General features: G+C 39.4%; 1 protein-coding gene across 8 annotated transcripts in view; it reads right to left on the bottom strand.

Moving 5' to 3' along the window:
- Positions 1 to 17,867: 17,867 nt before the first annotated feature.
- The window catches only part of LOC110829150 (uncharacterized), a 28,084-nt gene continuing 26,096 nt past the window's right edge, over positions 17,868 to 19,855 (bottom strand). For 6 of the 8 annotated variants that reach the window (XM_087344091.1, XM_087344092.1, XM_087344087.1 and 3 more), the window contains one exon: positions 17,868 to 19,854. In XM_087344091.1, coding sequence (XP_087200217.1) covers positions 18,769 to 19,854 — 1,086 coding nt within the window. In that variant the 3' untranslated portion in view covers positions 17,868 to 18,768. The remainder of the gene's footprint in view (position 19,855) is intronic. The other 2 variants (XM_087344089.1, XM_087344090.1) reach the window with 2 other exon arrangements.

The raw sequence follows: 19,855 nt of genomic DNA, 5'->3' as shown, positions 1-19,855 counted from the left end.
ATGGGAGTGCCGCTGTCAGGGGGCAGCTGCGATGGGAGAGACGAAGACTCGGTGATTCGCGTTCTTTATTTGGGAAACGAGATAAACAGAACGTCAGTCGCCTTTACGGATTACTTGACTGTTTCCATTGCCACAGTTAGAAATTGCTGATGTAGCATTTCGCCGGAGATGTTCTGTACCTCAGAAACACATCTTCACCTTACGTCCCCCCAGCCAAGAGACGCTGAACTGGTGGTAATCAGCGGCAATCGATGACTTGCAACGGATTACGCGTTATGATTAATAACTCTTCAAGGCACAGGAAAGCAAATACGAGCAGGGTAGCTTTTACAGATCCGTGGAACATGACATGTTCTGAAATCCAAATTCTGGTATCTCTGCACCGCCGTAGCACGATCTGTGTCCGTAAACGTCGGAGCCAGGCCGCGTCAGCGAGAACGTGTCGTGTGTCTGCATTTATCGCTTTAGATCGAGGCAGACTTCTGGAGTCACTGCGATTTTCTCATTTCATTTGTTTGCGCTTCGCATTTTCTGAGTCAGCTGACAAACTCTCTTTAGTTTGTGGTTATTTGTATTTCGTATCTGTAGCTGTAACAAACTGTCGATTCGTTTGCTTCTTGTTTGCTTTTACCGAAACTTCACGTGTTTGTGTTTGCAGGCTGGATAGCTGGAACACTTTAATTATCCAGCTCAGATATCTCATTAATTCTCTGACGTATTTGCAGAAGACAATTGAATACGTAAGGGCGAAAAGATCGCTAGATTTACAAGAATGGAAAGCAAAACATTGTAATGCCTGGAATTCTGTGTGAAAGAATATAATTCATAATCCTCTAAAAGAATGGTTACAGAAGAAGGGTGAATGTCCATCCTAAGTTTCGGGAGACCTTGTTCGGATTGTCGGAACTGTGAGATAATCAAGCAATAACTCAATAAGATGAGGCTTTAGGAAATATCTTGAATAGTTGAATGACTATTAACTTCTCAAGAGGAGCTCCGCTATATAGAGATGTCTTTTATAGTTCCGATTACATTGGCCTGCGATCTAAGTGTAAAATTTTGGATTCGAATCCGGCTCAGGATATCAGAATATGTTTTCATTTTGTGTGTAATACTTTATAATCCTGTGTAGTTAAGTAATGTCTTTGCAAGAGGGTGAGTCTCCGTTTTAGGATTTCTGTCGAATGTTCGTAGAATTTATCGATTTAGAATCGATTATGAACAACAAGGACCACAGGACAGGCATTGTTCCTCACGCGTCAGCCAATTTCAGGGAATGGCCGATACCCCAAGAGGGTTTTCTCATGATTTGTAACATAGGCGGCTTGTCCGTCGTCTGCCCCCCCCCCCCCCAATTCCAGACACTTGATCATTGCCTACATGCGCGTCATCGGGCCATTACCTGACGTCATGACGTGCTTCGCAAATGGGTGCCAGACCAATTCTTGATAACGTTCTGAGTGCATGACTCATTCCTTGGCATTCCAGAATATACATTACTTACCCCCAGAAGCCATATCCAATGTTTGAATGTTTAATGCCGAAATTATCTGCACATTTTTCTTTGTTTTTATGTTTTAGCAGATAATTAATGGTTGTTTAGTGAGCTCATCTGGTGGTTGAATAAGAAAAAGTTTTTCGGGCTATTTAAAGCAGTGAATATGTTATGACGCAGGTACCGAAGAAATGTGCTCGTGTCTAATTATGTGATGTAGCAGCAGCATCTGTAACATTTTCTGACGCGTCTACTTGAAATGTTCTTTCTTTACGCATGGACAGTCAAGGTCTGCCGTGTCATAGGTAGCTCCATATTTTAAGGTAACAGATTTTACATTTGGATTAATTTATTAAGTTACGCAAGGCCCTATTAGACGACTTTGTCTTAATTGATGTTACATACTCTCCTTTGGAGATTGACCACACGTGGTCGATGAATAATTTATTTTAATTTTTCATTCAACAACGCTGTTTGTCAGTCGTCAAGTAAGAGGATCAGACAGAAGCCTGACTAAATTCATAATATTGAAAAGTGAGTACAAAAATGAAACTTGTGGAATAAAACTGGGGTCAGCAAGCCCCCGGTTGAGTAACACTGTTCTAGAGGATGAATTCTGGGGAGAGAATGTAAATTTAGATGAGGATTCTTGGGTGCTGGCGTGGAATCTGGGGCGAATCTCGCTGTCATCAAGTGCAATGTTGTTGGAAAATAAACTGAAACGATGAAATCAAGTGATGACGTCCTTTTTAAGATTCTTTAGGTATTTAATGATTATTTTTCAGTCTCTTTTTCCTTCTAGCATTTGTATTAAATATTTCTATCCTTGACTATCTTAGAGTTGATATTAATATGCCACACTTCATCAATAGAAAATAAACAAATGTAATTTAATTTCGGTGTTATCTGTTGTCGTATCTCGTTGACAGCATCATATTAAATTCCTCAGTTCAGAGTTTCAACTCGTTCCACCCGGCCTTCCAGAGAACGTATATTTATTTAAAACCACTACAAATCGAAGCAAGCGTGAGTCCTAGGACGCGTTATTGATGTTTATAAGCGGATCATACTTTTATTAAGCTTTGAAGGATTGCTATCAATTCTCGAAGAAGATCGCTGTGCACGTCGTGAAAGAAGCGAGACGCATCCTTTAAAGCTCAGAGCAGTGCAGTTTCTCAGGCAGCCGATGCAATGCGTCAGAACGGCGCGCTCCGTCGGCCTTTCTGTTCAGAAACCGTGTTCTACAAGTACCTCATCCGACCGTATAGAAGGAAAACAAACGTGTCTACTACGTAAACTAAAGACATTGTCGGCATAGGACATGATCTCTGTCAGGAAATAAGTCCCGATGGTGGGAATTTGTGGTATACTGTAATGAACTTTCATGTTTCGGAATTTCGTAACGAGCTGAGCGACGATCAGTGTTTTAAGAAGGTCTATTACGTAAAGGTTGTTCATTTTAGAATTTTATTTGGTGAGATACTAGATTATTAAGGCTGCGATTGGTACAGATGGCCGTCTTCTTGGATGTTGCGCCGTATAGTCTGGTGTAAACTAACCGACATTTCAGAGGCCCTTACTGAGTTTTTCATCACAGCAATCGCCTCTGAAACGTCGTTCACTTTCTAGCAGGCTACACAGAGCCAAACCCCAGAAGACGGACATCTTAATTTTATTACGACAATGTTTCCCGTCACTAATCGTTCTAAAGTGTCATATTAGTTAGTTAATTAACCATTTTGATTTTAATTATGTTACACTGTCATAATCAGTTTAAAGAGTCAAGCCCAGTGGCTTTATTTCGTCACCATTAAAATCTTTTGCGCAGTCCATCTTTTTATAGGTTTTCGCCGAGGTCCAACATTTGAAACTCTCTTTGAAATACAAATGTCTTTACAATCTGTGGATTTCTGTCTGTAGTATTATTAACCTCTTCTGGGTCGTTAGCCGTCAACATGAAATAGACTACTGAATGTAGATTTTGTCTCTCTGCCAGGCAGCGTTTTCTTTTCCTATCTTAAAAAGTAGCCTAATGAAAGATACATATTCTTCGCTGTTATTACAAATGTCAGGACCGTCTATCATATACCGCGGTTATCTCTCTTACCACATTCTGTTTTCTGTCCAGTTAAACTGCGAATACTCACACAACTTTATCGTCAGTGTATCTTGCATCGAATTGATGTCACATCTGAATTACATGTTTCGACCGGTATGGTCATCTTCAGGATTACTTTGTACGTGTCTTGTTTGCTTGTGTTGCTGCATCAGGGCTGTCGCCCTGGGCTAAAGATGGAGAAAGCTTGTTTTCCGAGACGTTGGAAGCTATCTACGTGTATACACGGCGTCAAAACCGAAAAGAAACAAAAGAACATAATAAATTCCTTGATACTGTTACTGGGTCTCTGGACTTTTTCCCCATCGTCTGGTATTCTGAGAAGACCACGTTTCGAATGTTTGATCTTTTTCTGTCCTCAGATGGGGAAACGTATTTGCTTGAGTCTAGCAGATGGAGTTGATGAAATTTGCTTTGTCTTCGGGTGATAATGTGGGTGATACCTACTGTTTGTTACCCAGGAGACAAGCTTTGCCCTTGGCAATGTGAGACCACGCAAAATTCCGATGGCCACATTCTGAGTAGAAATTTATCATTTGAAACGAATTTGTTAAAACACCACATCTTTATATTGTTAACAACGTTCACTCACACTGCTGTTCCTTCTGAGTAATAGACAGTGCATAGCTGGGTCCCTTAGAAGGACGAGAACATCCAATTTCCGCTACGTTCTGTAGTTCTTAGAATACCAGATGATGAAAAAAGTCGATAAATCGAACTGTTATTACTACATTGTTTCAACGCCTTAGAATTGTCCTCCATTCTGCCTTTAATAGCCCACAATCCTTTGTTTTGAAGTCAGCTGCAGCTGACCGAATGTAAACGGCGAATTAACTTTGAAACTGTGTGATGGGGGTAACAAAAGACTCCAATTTGAAAATAAAGCAAACAGCCGATGGCATGAGCATTAGCTTGGGCAATGCTTTAATTGGTATGCACTTTAAAGTTAGGTGAAACCAATTAGGTTTTGTGTAAATGGACTAAATTGCAAACCTTGACACTTTTTTGTGGATACTTGCAATTTGATCCAATAAATCAATCAGTGGCTTTGCTTTGCAACTTACACCGTAAATGTGTTTAGGTGGCTGAGTAAACTTTTTCTCAGAATGAGTGAAAATGAACGAAACTATGCTCGTACGGTAGAAGTTAGAAATTGTGTAATCATGCCAAGTTTAATCAGAATCCGTCAGAGGACTCTGACATTACAAAAATTGCCCGATGCAGTTTAGTGATTCAGTATAGACATATATGTGCCGTACGAAGTTTCGTAAAAAAAAAAACCTTGTGTTGGATGAGTTTTCGTATGATTAATAGATACATTTTGTTAACAAGTGCTAAGAGCTACTAACTTGTTATTAATTTTATCATAGTGCTGTTTAACTCATTTGTCGGTACATAACTCCAGTATTCGATTCAATCATAAAATAGCCAAATAGCCTACTGTACATGCGTCGGTTTTGCGGCACGGAGTTGTGTGAAGACGTCGAAAATGTGATGACAAATGGGAATTTCTCAGACGTATTCTTTCTCCCTGTTTCTTGTCCACATGAAACGTTCTCACAATCGATAGAAGAGAGAAGGCTTGAAGGTTTTGACGCTCCGTGTGATCGCTCGTTCGCCTAGTCAGTTCGTCCTACGCCTCAGCTAAATTATCTGTCTCAATGCCTAACCCTGTGCGTCGAGGTGTCCAAGAAAAGCAACCACTTTCAGCCACTCTGCCTCCAGACACTGGATAGATGATGCTCTTTTAAAAATACGTACAGGAACTGAAGTCAAGGTTACATCAAAGTTCCCAAGTCCTCCTCCCTCTTCAACGAGCGTCAGTATCAGCCCTAATGGAGGTATGAGTCCTGGCTTTTATATCGGGGGGTGGGAGGTTGTTTAGAAGTGGGCCACTTGGTCAGTAAATTCTAAGCTCCGTAGTTTGCACTTTCCGAAATTCCAATCTTTATTTTATTTCTTTCCCGGATACAAATCGTATTCAGACATGTGTGAAGATAAGTAGATAATTATTGCAGCTGCATTAAGATGAGCTAGAAGGTAATATAATATCGTGCATTTATAAACAAGTGAATATGTAAATACTAAATTTAAATTACTCAAAAATAGTTAAGACAGATAACATAACAGACTTACGCGAATCACTAAGTATACATTCATTTAAAAGAGTTGGTGTAAACAATATGGCACCACGTTTTCGGCCGCGAATGGGCATCTTGAGACTACATCCGAACCGTGAACAGAAAGTGGCCAAGCCGTTTGCTAAGCAGAATGGTTGTGTTATTATAATGCTAGCTTCTACATCTATGACGCGTCAAAGTTGACGGGGATTAACCTGTTTTGTGTTGAGCAATATTACGATTTATTGCAGAATTTATCATTGGCCCAAGGAGAGATTTGTACTCCTCGTTTTCTGCAAACTGAATGTTTAAAGCATTCCAATTCTTCACCCTACGCAGTAACGCAGAACTTATTATATTGTCTCTTGTGCTTGTCTTCTTTCAAGCTCTTGCTGTGGAAGTATAGCTCTACAACAGTGCATATTGTACATTAACCGACTAAGAGTCATTTGCTGGCTACATTATGTACAGCCTTTGCAAAAACATTGTGATGGAGCACGGTCACATTTGGAGATGAATATGTTGAATTAAAGGGAAAATAAAGGAGGAAGAAGAGAAGAAATGAGTAAAATACGTATGAAATTATGACTGATGTTTTCATGTGAGGGTGTATATCTGTTGTGTGGGAGTGCATGGCATCAAAAATTCTAAGGCACTGAATGTTCACTTTGTATAAATGCATCTGTCGCTCTGTCGATATCAGGAGGATGTGAATCTTGCCGTCTATAAGACGTGCTGTGAGCGGTGTATCGAAAGCACTTTACGATTGACGTTAACACCAGCCTTAACTGTGCTACACTGGCAGTCACAGTCAGTAACTTTAGGGAAAATTTGACCCCCATTTTTTCTTTGCAAATTTGTGCACCTTCACTTTTTCTTGCCCATAGATTTATCGGATTCGGTTAAAGCCATTTTAATGCCATTCTGCAGACGAGAAATAAAGTAAGTCATAAGAAAGGAATCAGTGAAAGGAAGCAACAAAGAAAGAAAGACGATCAAAGAGTGACAAAAAACTAATGAAAAGAAGAAAGGAAGTGAGAATAATAAATGAATTTAGAAACAGATTTAAGAGCCATGAATCCCTGTTAAAATGCAAAGGGCAAGGTAAATTATTGATGCTTTTGTTGGCGTTATAATACGGCTGTAGACAGTAAACGAGTTTGATTAATTGCTTGGTGGTACTTAAAGTGTAATACAGATTTTATAGGCCAGCATCTCACACTGACATGAAAGATGGAGTAGACGCATTCTGCCTCTTAGTATTATTTTCTTTATGCCACGTTTATTGTGTCTTATCTCCAACCGCAGTATTGCTTTATCCCTCTTTTGGAGAATAATAGGAGCTATTATGCTAAGTTCCTTTCTGAGAGGTGTCACAGACTTAATGTTGTCTTAGTGCGTCAAAGGCGGTATTAATTACAATATATACCTCAGCCATTTTTCTAGAAAAATCTTCTATTTATTAAGTTAAAACAAAATCTGCATGTATTCAGCGCCATTCAGGGAACAGACTGGGGGCACAGGTAATTTGGCTGAGTCAGCGCAGTGGGTATCACTTCGCATTAAACAGCAGACTAATTTTATAAGAACACCTGTCACTTTAACTGAGAGTTTTTGTCTTTTGTCAGTGTATGTGCGTAAATGAGGGATAATGCTTTAAAAGAGGAAACAAATTGTTCTTTCCACTTAATTTTCATTCACATTGTCACTGAATTTCTTGTGTGTTGCTTAAACCAGTGATAAAACATAATTAAATGCAAAGACACAATGTATTGTGGCACTGATTTCTGAGCCTGTACAGATAATTCTCCTTATACGCGCCCTAAGCATCTGCGTAGTCTTATATCCGCGGATTTAATTCAGTATTTTGAGGTCTATTAATATCTTGTTCTAACATAGACTTAAAAGTTTCTTACCTTTGTAGGATCTTCTCCATGCGTATCAGAGAATGTGATTTAGATGATATGCTTTGCATCAAAGAATTCTGGCTTCAGTTTAATACCAAAATGACTATTGTTTTACGTCTCCCGTTTTACGCGTTTTCGGTATGCACGGCTATTTGCAGGAACGCAACCACCGTGGATAACGAGATTCACCGGTGTTATTCATTTATAACTGCGTCAGGGAAAGTCTCTGGATGTAATTTACGTCTCGAAAGAAGTTGGCAAACCCGAGATTACTATAAAGTTCGGGGATTTGTCTCCGAGGTTAAAAGTGGGTGGTAGGAGCTACTCATCTGCGGTCCTCAAGCGCCTACATGCCTCACATCCACACGGAACAAGGGGCAAAATTATAGTTTTGTATGTTTTAGTATCTTGCAGCCTGAGAAGTGCGAAACCGGTGATGAGTTCATTATGGTGGATTATGACGAACCTTATGAATTGCAGTTTGAGACGGAAAGTCAATAATTAAGTGCAGTATTTGTCAATTTATAATTACATGCACGGCCTTCCGTATAATCGAGAGAGGATCTTTATGATTCAGTGTTACTGTATGTATATCTAGTTCCTGCTTTGGCTCGGTACCAGGGAACGCTCCTGGGGCTCTGTATCTTCAACCTATGGCACGTCGTACATTTAGAATTAACCCGTTAATGTCCTCGCGTACCCAAATGATTATTCGACACATTCCGCGATAAAAATACATTGTAAATATTATCGCGTCCTATAGGAATGTCATGTAAATAAAGGCCCAATCGTTTCTCCCTAACTCTTCCCGACTAAAGAGGTCTGTACGTGCCGACATTTTAGAGTTTCACGCGGAGAGGATGATTTGGCAGTTTCATCGGCATAACACGATCGCGACGACGAATAATGATTTCTTTGTGAAAATAGAATGGCCCCGAGTAAGTCCAAAATGTTCAAAACTATTTTTGATTGCGATCATTTGGACCAGGCTCGAAGCCGGCCTGAACCCGAACATTTTCTGTGCTATCAGGCCCAGGCCCTCCGTCTGGGTTATGTCCGAACCCGTGCAGGATTCTGCCCACTCGTAATATATGTGTAGGCCTATAACAAGAGTGATTGCCAAAAAATTATGTAAGTCTTAGTTTGTAGTTTTTTTTGTGTTCGTGCACCCATAATTCAAATTCTGTCTCAGATCAAACAAGAAGTAATTTTATTTTGTTATAAAATGTCTACACAAAACACTTACTACCAGAAAACCACGAAGGTAGATGTTTAGTTACGTATTTATGTCGCTGCTACCAACTCAAAATGTCTAAAAATTAAAATCCCTTCGGAATCGTAATAATCTTATTATCGATTTGGTCCTTATTTGAACTAAAAAAAGAAAAATGTTATTTTTATCTTTTGGAGTAGTTTTTTATTCTTTTCTTTCGAACATAATTATAAACTTTAAAATGGTGGTATGGAAATCGTTTATTTCTATTTTTAAACTACCGTCGTCACGCGATCGCCATGACACATAGTTCGTCCCCAAGCTGTCCTCATTCTGAAATATTCAGCGGTGATATTCCGTTCGCTTGAAGACGTTAATATTTACTGACAGTGTGTGAAACTTACAAATGTTGGCTACAAGGCAAACCATCTATTCTTTGTATACAGTGTAATAAGCAAATATTGGTAACTTCTTTTGTTGGTTGTGTGTAGTAAACCCGTGAGTCTGCGCTGTGTTAGTCATATTCTGAGTTGGAGAGGGAAGTTCCATTTTATCGCCGATATTGGAAGTGTACAAAAATTGGCGCCTTAAGTGGGTTTGACTGTGTTAATGATCAGAATCATGGTCCAGAGTCAATCGGCTTTTATGTCCACTAATTGGAAGACACCTTCACATTTATTCGATTTTATTCTTCCAGTGTTTTATTTGGCGAAAATAAAATCCTGAAGAACGTCCCAGAAATGTCAGCTATGTATTTTGTAACTTGTTACGTTATTCTCCCATCTACGCCTACATCTACCAAGTTGTATTTTTCCAGTCAGGTTTTCCGGGCTAAATTTTTTTTATGTGTTTCAACTTCATATAATGCGCCCTACATTTTCCTCCGGTATCTTTCGCCTTTGTTTTCTCATCGCAGAAAATTTAGCCGACTTTACCTTGTGATTTTGGTCTCCATTCTCGTTAAGCGGCCTACTTACAATTTTCTTTCAAACTCCGGTCAGTATTTATGTATTTTTAGAACGAGTTGGGAGATTTTGAGGTTGAAGAAAAGAGCCAAATATGGACGTGTGTCCATCTGGTGTTACGATTTTGAGGGTTATCGACCTGCAAATCATGACGTAACAGTTTCGTCACTGGTGTTGTGTTATATTAGGCGTAACGAGAGTTGTCCGGTTTTAAATCTTTAAACGAAATAATTCCAGGGCATCCTTTTTGTCCACGACGCATACAACGCAGTTTCAGAGTGGAGACATAATTTACTGTGTATGACGACGTATGAGGTGTTAGTGTTATGAAGTGTTAGAGAGTGGAATTTAGAACCTGGAAGTGTTTAGCAGGGATAATTAGTGACTGTTGTAGCTCAAAACACAGAAAATATACACAAATGAGACTGAGCCTGCAGAACATCATTCAAGAATCGCATTTTTAACTCAGTTTTTGAAGCCCTGAGTTTTACGAGTTGCCTGGCCAGAGATCGATCGCCCCCCCCCCCCCCCGATACCCTCACTCCCCCTGCCCCGTATTTTCACTACTTAAGTACAGCGTGACCACAAATTAAACTTCACTTATTCCAAAGGCTAAAACTGTTATATATTTAGGTCAGGTATTGGAAAATTAATTACTTCAATCGTTGGTCCAATTTTCAAGTTCTTATTCATTTGTTTTTGATGTGGGTTGCAGTCTCGTCCCTTAATCTACACTCATTACCTCAGAGTGGATTCTGTCTCGTAGTTCCCGTGAGGATTGTGACGGGCGGAAAATTAAACCTGTCCTTGACGTACGTCCAGAAATCAAACTCAGCGGTGTGAGGTCGGGTGACCGCGGCGGCCAGCGGAGTGGCGCTATGTTGGAGCACGATATCTGCTGCTTGGGTGTTACACCATTTATAGATACGAGATTCTAGTCGGCGAAGAGGAATGGTCCATAAATGGCATTTCTCTCAATAAACAGAAAATTACTGATACGTATAAGATGAAACATGGCGTTGTTGGTGAATTTCTCATCACATTAAGATTGGACCTTGATCGTCAGAATCATGACGCTCTCGGGGCAAAGGACGAAATTGTTTTATTAATTTTTTTCGTTTTTATTTTCGTCAGTGATGTTGTTTAGTAACAAACTAACTACACGTGTCTTCTTCCGAGAATCCTTCAAGTGGTAGGAAGATTCCTAGATGGGAACACGCTTTTGCTATCTGCGTTAAGCAGATTGTTTGTCTCGTTGTTAGTGAATAATTTACTCTGCTACCTCATGCCTTGTACCAGGGCTCGCTCAGACGTCATTGCAAGAATGAAGCGATGCCGTGACGGCAAATTGAATTTAACCGCCTCGTTATCTCATCCAGAACGAAAACTATCTAACTCCAGTCAAGACGAGGTATAATTTTGACAAGAACAGAAATAATTTTAGAGATAAATTACGAAACAAAATCAAACACTCTGCTATTCGCCAGAATAAAGACAAAGAAGAATTAATTATAGCTTGTCGGCCGTTATCTTGCATTTGTCCGAGGTAGTCAAAATTGTAAGCCCAGTTGTTAAAAGGACGTACGAACTTGTTAACTTACTAACTAACTAGGTGAGATTTAAGGTTCTTACGGCAGCAGATACATAGATGACTGTCTTCTGGGTTTTTATGTCGTGTAGTCTGGTAAATGTTCACCGACGTTTCAGAGGTGCTTGTTGCCTCTGTCATCAGGGCGATTTCGATCTGCGAGACTACACTGCTCAGCATCTTATAAAAGAGTTATCTTTAAGTAAGTAGTAACCCAATGTAGCAGATTCCGTCTTCAGAAGCTAATTGCTCACGAGGTTTTAGCATGAAAGGGTCACTCAATGCAGTTCTGAATGAAATGTTGATCTATTAAATTGTTATTTTTTTGTTGCGTAAGGCGATAACCTTCTTGCTTACGTTGCGACTTCAAGGTCCTTCGTCTGCTGCCTGTTATTTCCGATGATATATTTCCGACACACCGGTCAACCTGAACCCAGTTCTCCAGCCACCTCACATATTTGCCAAGCTGAAACAGGAGTGTACAATTTTACACCAATATGAGGCCATAGAGAGAATTATAGCTTTGTGATAAAAAATGTGAACAAAATCACAATTGATCTCACTTCCAAAGCTCTGTTTGACATTTTGTATGCCGAATTAATCGTGATGTTAGTTTATTAACCAAATTTATGTGAGTAAAATCCTTGTTGAGAAGCTAAAATTATAAGAGTGTTTATAACAGGTCGCCACTGGACTCTATTCAGAGCCAGATTAATCCAGTCTCAGTCCGAAAGGAGTTAACGAAAACATAAAATAACCTCGGTTTGTGTTAAATATATTTATTGATGATATGTTTGTTATTTACATTACAAATTGCACAGAATGAACAATTAGTAGATTTTCGTACCACGAGACATTTTGAGAAAGGTTATGACGTAATAATGAGCTTTATGCAAAGTAGGACGTGTGTATGTTGGACCGGTATGAGCCGAATTTAAATTTCTCTGACTACATTTAATAGGGTCGACCATTATTCGAAATCTGTTTAGTGGTTTCTAGGATAAAACATGCGGATGTACATACTTACTGTAAGATTTGTATGTCTTTAACTATTTCTTGATTCTACTCGCTTTGTGCACTTCTAATCGGTTTTGAGTCGCATGACAGAACTTTTTGATGAACGTCACTGAATGTAACGGTACTATAGGACCTTAGTCAACTTAGTGAGTGCTTGTCTTTGGAGATCTGAAGTTCGAATCTTGGATGAAATATCCGCTACCAAGTTTAGGACTTTTTATAGTTGTCAGTATGTGGAGTATGGGCTGAGTCTGCGTTGAGATGGAGCGAATATACCTCATCAGCAGGGGGGTCAGGTGTGGACGTAAAAGAAATAAAAGTACTCGAATTGCTGGACCACTTTTGTGGTTCAGTTTATTTTGTGAGATGTGATCTGAATAAGAATTTACAGACTTTTAAACCGTGTTATAATATCTGGACACTTTGTATTTTACGTGGGCAACTGTGACGTAAGAATATTTTAATATAGCCAGGAAAAAAATACAACGTGTTTTGCAGAAGTATTTCCGACTAGAAGAAGACTCATAAATTTAGATGTTACTCATTCTGTAAAACATTTCATTTTAAAACTGTGTTAACAATGGTGTGTTGTTTGGAAGACCGTGTGCTTACGATGAATCGACTAACCTTTTCTGAAATATTACTGTAAATGATTCTGTGCGAGAAGATTCCTCCGTCAGCTAAATATTTAGCGCAAAGGATATAAAGTTAAAAATATTTATATATCATCGATAATTGCTCCTTGTAGATCCATGTTTCAAGGATTTACGCAGTAGCTTACCCAGTTACATTATAATTATGGGCCGAACTGTCTTAGCACTTGTTAAAGAAGGACAGAACACTGTCACGTTATATGTGAGTTTTCAACGATGCTTAATCAATTTCAGGAGTTACATTGTGTGGACTGTTATTATGACTGTGAATTGCAAACTTGGCGGGCAAGGAAGGACGCAGATGCCCGGTTTAACAAGGACCCAGAGCTTCTGAGGAAAGTCACAAATATATCAGCCAGGATAATTCGTTTCCAGTTCTGGATCTCAAACCCCGTACCCTCCGAATTGGAAACATAAATCAGTTAATGATCATTACAATGTCACATTAGTATCCCTTTATTCTATTGCTCTGATGATTTTGATCCCTGTGTAAGAATGTTAATGTGGAATAGCGTATTTTATGTCGTTTATCAAACCAGAGCACTCTTACGGCTTGAAATTGACGTTGAATTTCCTTGTCTGAATCGCACATTACAGATTTTAGCCCACCTGCACACATTTCTCTTGCTGTAGCTTCTAATCTGATTTACCATTCTTTATTTCCTCGATTCGAACGGAAACCATAAATACATCTGACCACTGGTCTTCTCGGGCTGTAAATCTGATAATTGTTGAACAGAATTGGACGTTTCCAAAGTCTTTTCTTGTTTGCTCATCTGATGAATTCAGTTCCCACCAGAAGCGGAAGGAGTCACCGAAACGTCGCCGTTTTAATCAGCAGGAGTGAGAAGATATACTCCTGTTGAGTGTGCATATATTTGAGGCTCTCTCAGCGGTGGAGATGTTGGTGCCAGGTTTCTAGGTTCGAGCACCGTATGGACATGTAGGTAGATACCGACGTTTCGGAGGAACGTATACTTACACCTTCAGGGCTGATGATACAGACAGAGTGTTTCTTCGAAACGTTTGTGTCTGCTCGCACACGCTGTTATCTTTAATGTGGAGCCAAGATTAACTATTCTTTATATGCATACAGCGGAATGCATTTTTAAGAGTTTTAAAATTATGGCCGGAAGAAAACAGTGCATTTGAGTTTTCACTTCCGTGCCTCATTACGCAGCAAAATCTGAGTCCAGTCTCTCTTGAGACGTGGGGGTAGAACGTATGAAGTGTTTGAAAGCATGTTATGACCAAAAATAAACGTCATAAGAAATGTAAAAATAGTATAGAAATTATTCGTGTTATTTATAAATGTAAATTGGCACCGTACTGGCTTGAACGTAAAAGGGTCGTTTTTTATTTCTACATTGTGGTTTGTTTGACGTCATTCGTAGACCAAGACCAGACCGCAGTCCGTTTCGTCCTTGTATTAAACTCTTAAACGAGAAGTCGTTGAATCCAGTTCGGAAAGTTTTTGACGATGGTGCGTAATAGTAAGTAAAACTGTTATTTCGGAAGCTGAATCTGCTTCCATGTTCAGACAAAAAATGGAGAAGAGGGCACATTCTGTCTGTTGGTCTTGGATTTGGCTGGACTTTGTCCAGGCCTGAGGCCAGCTCAATCAGGAGGCTCAGAAGACAGAATTTCGCCTTCACCACTTCCTAACCTGAAGAAGGAAGCAGATTCCGGCGATGTAGTTATCGTTTTATAATTTATACGACGGACTGAGTCCAGAACAACAATTTTACACAGTTTCACTATTTCGCAGCTTGTTTATGCCCTGCGCGAAAGATATCCACCTTAAAACACAGCAATCAATTTAATTTTGTTCTGCCTGCATATCCTTCCGCCAGTGAAGCTATAAATATAACACTTTAAGTTTTAGATGGACTACTTTATTTCTTTTTTTTTTCTTTTAATTTACTGAGTAATAATAACTACGTGGAATTCTACAATGTAATAAATACCTCGAATAATACGCGATAAAGTCTGTACCGAGTTAGCTGAAAGCAAATGTTAATAACAGATCTGCTTGTCTTTAACTTCTTGTTCTACAACACGTAATTCAACATGTGGCTTCTTCAGATATGGAGGAATAAGCACTGAAAAATATATTTAAAGCTAAATTATTCTAATATTTAAAAGAATAACGTAATTAACCGTGTCGGTGTCCAGACCCTCGTTTGTAATAACATGTTATACTGAGTCAAAGCGAGTTTGACAATAAAATAGGAGTTTGCTTATAATACTTACATTCTTAGGTTTTGTTAAACAATACCCCGGCTACCGTAATAAATCTAAGGGACTTACTGTATTAGGTGTTTAAAAAAAGAATGGTGTATTTTTACCGCATTAGTAATTCCATCTTCTGGGCATCGCATGTTTCTGCGTAGGTTTCTGTATAAATCTTTCTGGAATTACGCTTTTACATAAGTATATGAATTATAGTACAAGGAAACGTTAAATTTTGTACATAAATATCTATGGTCATCTTCGTAAAGCAAATATATTCTAAGTGACAACGTTTTGTAAACATCCTGTGTTGCGTGGAATGGGGATGCGTCACGGGTCAGTATTTTGAATGTTGAACCTGAGAGGAAATTTTAAAAAAAAATTATATTCATAAATCTGTTTGAAGCACACTGCAAAATGGCGCTTGTGATTTTGTTTATTGGGCATGTACATATTGTAGGCGTTCGTTTAAGTTAAGTATGCACCCGAATCATAAAGTAAATTTGTTTTTCTCCTTTATAAAGTCCCTAAATAACTCCAGAACCACGTGAGTTACGTCAGATCAAAATCATCGATGCAGTTGCTTCCACACTTGTTTAATTTAATAACAAGATTCAAGACGCGTGTGTGAGGAAGCGGCTACATGTAGGTAGTTTACACACCTCGTATCAAATACAGACGCTAATAAACCTCGAGTTTCAGTAACAAGTTGGGAATCTATTGGCTAGCTGAGGATGTGATGGGCACGGCATGTGGCACGCATGAAATTGAGAAATTCTTACTAAATTTGGTTAGATTAGGTTTGGAGGGAAGACATTCGTGGGAAGATTTAGGCACATATTCGAGGACACTATTAAAATGAATATTAAATAGTTTTGGAGGGTATGATTTGGATTCGTCTGGCTCAGGATAGAGACCTATCTGTCTTCCGCTGTGGATACGGGGGAATTTCTTGACTAACTAAAATACTATCAGCTTTTCAAGAAAGAAGCCGGTATTCGATAAGGCCATATCAACTGTAGAGGTTACGAGTGCATTATAATTATTTATCTACAAATTTAAATGACTAATCATGTCTAATACTTTTGACTCAACTAAAATATTCCTCTTGGAAGATGTCGGTCTTCTGGGATCTTGCGTCGTTTAGTCTGGTAGAAGTTTACCGAGATTCGGATGTGCTTATTGCCTCCATCATCAGGGCGATGATAACCTGATTTCATAATTTCCTTGAAGAAAGTAGACTTGTGTACTGTTGCGTCGAAATGGTTATGGAGGCGGCAGGAAACACCTCTGAAACATCGAAGAACTTTATCCCATAATACAGTCATCTTCATGCTTGCCTCCGTGAAATTTGGCTTTTCTCTGTGAGGTTAACTGTTCATTGTCCTTCAGTACCTGCAGGACTAGACAGTAGTAAATTCTGTTTTGAAACAATCTGTATAGTGCACGCGACAGATAGAGACGTAAGGGATTGGAGAACAAGTTTAATATCACAATTAAATTAAGCCTGACTTACGACTGGGTCGAACAGGATAATTCGTTTTTGATGACAGCGAACGGAATGAATTCGTCAGAGTGGATTGTGTATTTGGCTAATGTCCTTCTGTTGTTGGTTGTCAGAAGGAGGAGCTAACTGCATGGTGCGATTTACATCGACGGTCCCGGACTGTGACGTATGACGCTGGCATCTACAAACTTAATAGAATAAATCCGCTAGGGAACGTTGATGCCTGGGGCTGGTGCAAATTAAGCCAGCATTAAATGGGATTTAACATTGATGTCACTTTTGGGTTTCGTTTAAAAGTTTTCATCCATTTTCAGAACAGTGTCTTCAATCGGATTACTAATTAAGCATCGCCGGTGTTAATGGACATAAACCGTTCAGTTCCTACTTTGTGATTGTTATAGGCGTTACAGCCCATTAGGTTGGGTTAGGTTATGTTGCGTTAAGTTAGGTTAGATTATTTTGTATAAGGTTATATTGGGTTGCGTTGGGTCAGATACTTTTAAAATTTTGATAAATTACACAAATTTTCAATAGTAGCTAAAAACTTAATAAAAATACAAATTTTCGAAAGCTTTTGGAAATAAAGTTTTCAGAATTGTGAAAAATACAAACATTTTCTAATTGGCAGAATATCTCTACAAATTCAAAATTTGAACATTTTCAAAATTCAAAAGAATTTACAAAGTTGACTAAAAATTTAAGAAACTACAAATTTTCAAAATTCTTTTAAAGCTCAAAAGACTTAGCCTTCATACGAGTCACGTCGTCAAGCCTTACGAAAGTTTACGGTAGGTTAGGATAGGTTGTGTGAGCTTATGTTGGGTTGGGCTAAAACTTCAAAATTTTGCTTGTTAGGACAAATTACAGAAATTGCAATATTGACACCATCATATTCACATCTGTTTCGTATTGTTTCGGAAATGCGGAATAATGTACTGTGGACTTCTTAATTTATCTCATTTTACTTCCCTCTTCTACTCTGGAATTGAATATAATAAAATAATGAAATAAGGATATACACAATAATTTTAATACCTGAATAAACTTTGCATAGTTTGTGATCGGAATAGATTTTATTGCGAATTACATGTTTGTAACAGCAGTCTGAAAAACAAAATAGTATTGTATGGAAATAACACTCCAATTAGATTAATCATAATACAAATTCTTTAATGTAATGTGTTCTGTGTCACTGTTCCGACATATTTAAGAAACATCATTTTATAAGTAATGTTTATTAGGGATTTTATTTAATTATTTCTAGTCTATATTTATATTTATACATGTAAATAAGATCACATATACATCAATACTATTCAGTTACGAAATACAATATGTTATCATGACCACAACTGCTTGATTTTTTACACGGAACATTGTGTCAGAGATATGTAAAGCTGTTATTGATTTTCTGTGGGGGGAAAAACAGTGAAAAATAACATAGAGGTAAACGAATCAATAAATGCAAATAACTTTAGTTCGCAAAATAAAGCCGTGTAAATTGAACGAGTTAAGAACATGCTGTAATTGATAATACATATCAGATTAAAAATATGGAGCAAGTTCGCACTTCTATAAAACCGTATGAAGAAATATTGGTTTAGATGGTTGTAAACGTTGTAAATTACATCAGTTCTATTTGACAACACCATCAAACAGCAGAGATGTATTGAAATAAACTTTATCAATCTTTCTTAAATAGAGCATAAAAAAGACGCTAGACAGCAATAACTCTTGTCAAACAGCACTCATAGGAGAGATATTATCGCCGTTTCAAACAGAAAATAGCAATTACCACTCAATTTTTATTCTTGTGTAAAAAGATACTTGCCCCCTGAATTCAGTGTGCTACCGCCTGTGGTCATCCTTTACTTCCAGTTGTTTTGCGACGGAATGCTTTCCTTCCTTCGTTCTGTTTGGGCAGGTACCAGAGACGTTAACGCTGCTATGCATCATTATTCGTCTTCCTCCTCATCTTCCTCTTCCTCTTCGTGAACCTCTTGTGCGGCACTGCCTGCTGTTGGTTCCTGTGTAGCTTCTGGTGACGAGGGTTCCTCCACCACGGGCTCGGGACCTGAATCCTCTTCCGCTCCTGGGCTCGTCACAGCTTCAACCTCTTTTTCTCCGTCTTCCTTTTCCGGTTCCTCTTCACTTTTAGGTGCAGCTTCCGATTCTTTTGTAAGTTCTGCTGCAGTTTCGTCTGAAAGGACGTCAGACGTAGCTTCAGTGGCCGACGTTACGTCAGTTTCCTTTGCGTCTCCTTCAAGTTTAGCCAGTTCTTCTTCCAGACGTTGGCGCTCAAGTTCTGCCTGGTGTTCAGCTTCAGCTTGGCGCTCTTCTTCAGCTTTGCGTTCGGCTTCCTGGCGTTCCAGCTCAGCCTGTCTCTCGGCCTCTGCCTTGCGTTCGGCTTCCTGGCGTTCCAGCTCAGCCTGTCTCTCGGCCTCTGCCTTGCGTTCGGCTTCCTGGCGCTCAAGCTCAGCCTGTCTCTCAGCCTCTGCCTTGCGTTCGGCTTCCTGGCGCTCAAGCTCTGCCTGTCTCTCGGCTTCTACTTTGCGTTCGGCTTCCTGGCGTTCCAGCTCTGCCTGTCTCTCAGCCTCTGCCTTGCGTTCGGCTTCCTGGCGCTCAAGCTCAGCTTGTCTCTCGGCCTCTGCCTTGCGTTCGGCTTCCTGGCGCTCCAGCTCTGCCTGTCTCTCCGCCTCCTCCTCGGCTTGCCTGGCAAGTTCTGCCTTTCTCTCAAGCTCCTTTTGGCGTTCTAGAGCAGCCTCATGAGCTAGCTTCTCCTGTCTAGCAAGTTCCACTTGCCTGGCTTCCTCTTGCTGCTTTTCTAATTCTGCCTGCTCCTCTAGAGCCTTTTCCTCGGTTAATTTTGCTTCCTCCTGCCTCTTCTTTTTCCTGCGGTTAATTCTATCTTCAGAGTTGTCTTCTTTGAGTGATATCTGTCTCTCAGCTCGTACTGTGGATAAAAGTGTTTCGGTAGCCGGCTGTGAATGGCTGCGAGATGGAGGTGTCTTCCTGATTGGTGGAGAAGGAGATTCGTGGTAC

Source organism: Zootermopsis nevadensis, unplaced genomic scaffold (genome assembly GCF_977971745.1).
Source record: "Zootermopsis nevadensis isolate Lab colony 2312 unplaced genomic scaffold, Znev_1.0 Znev_ptg000007l, whole genome shotgun sequence".
In the NCBI taxonomy this organism is placed as follows: domain Eukaryota; kingdom Metazoa; phylum Arthropoda; class Insecta; order Blattodea; family Termopsidae; genus Zootermopsis; species Zootermopsis nevadensis.
This window is presented reverse-complemented; position numbering and strand designations above follow the sequence as displayed.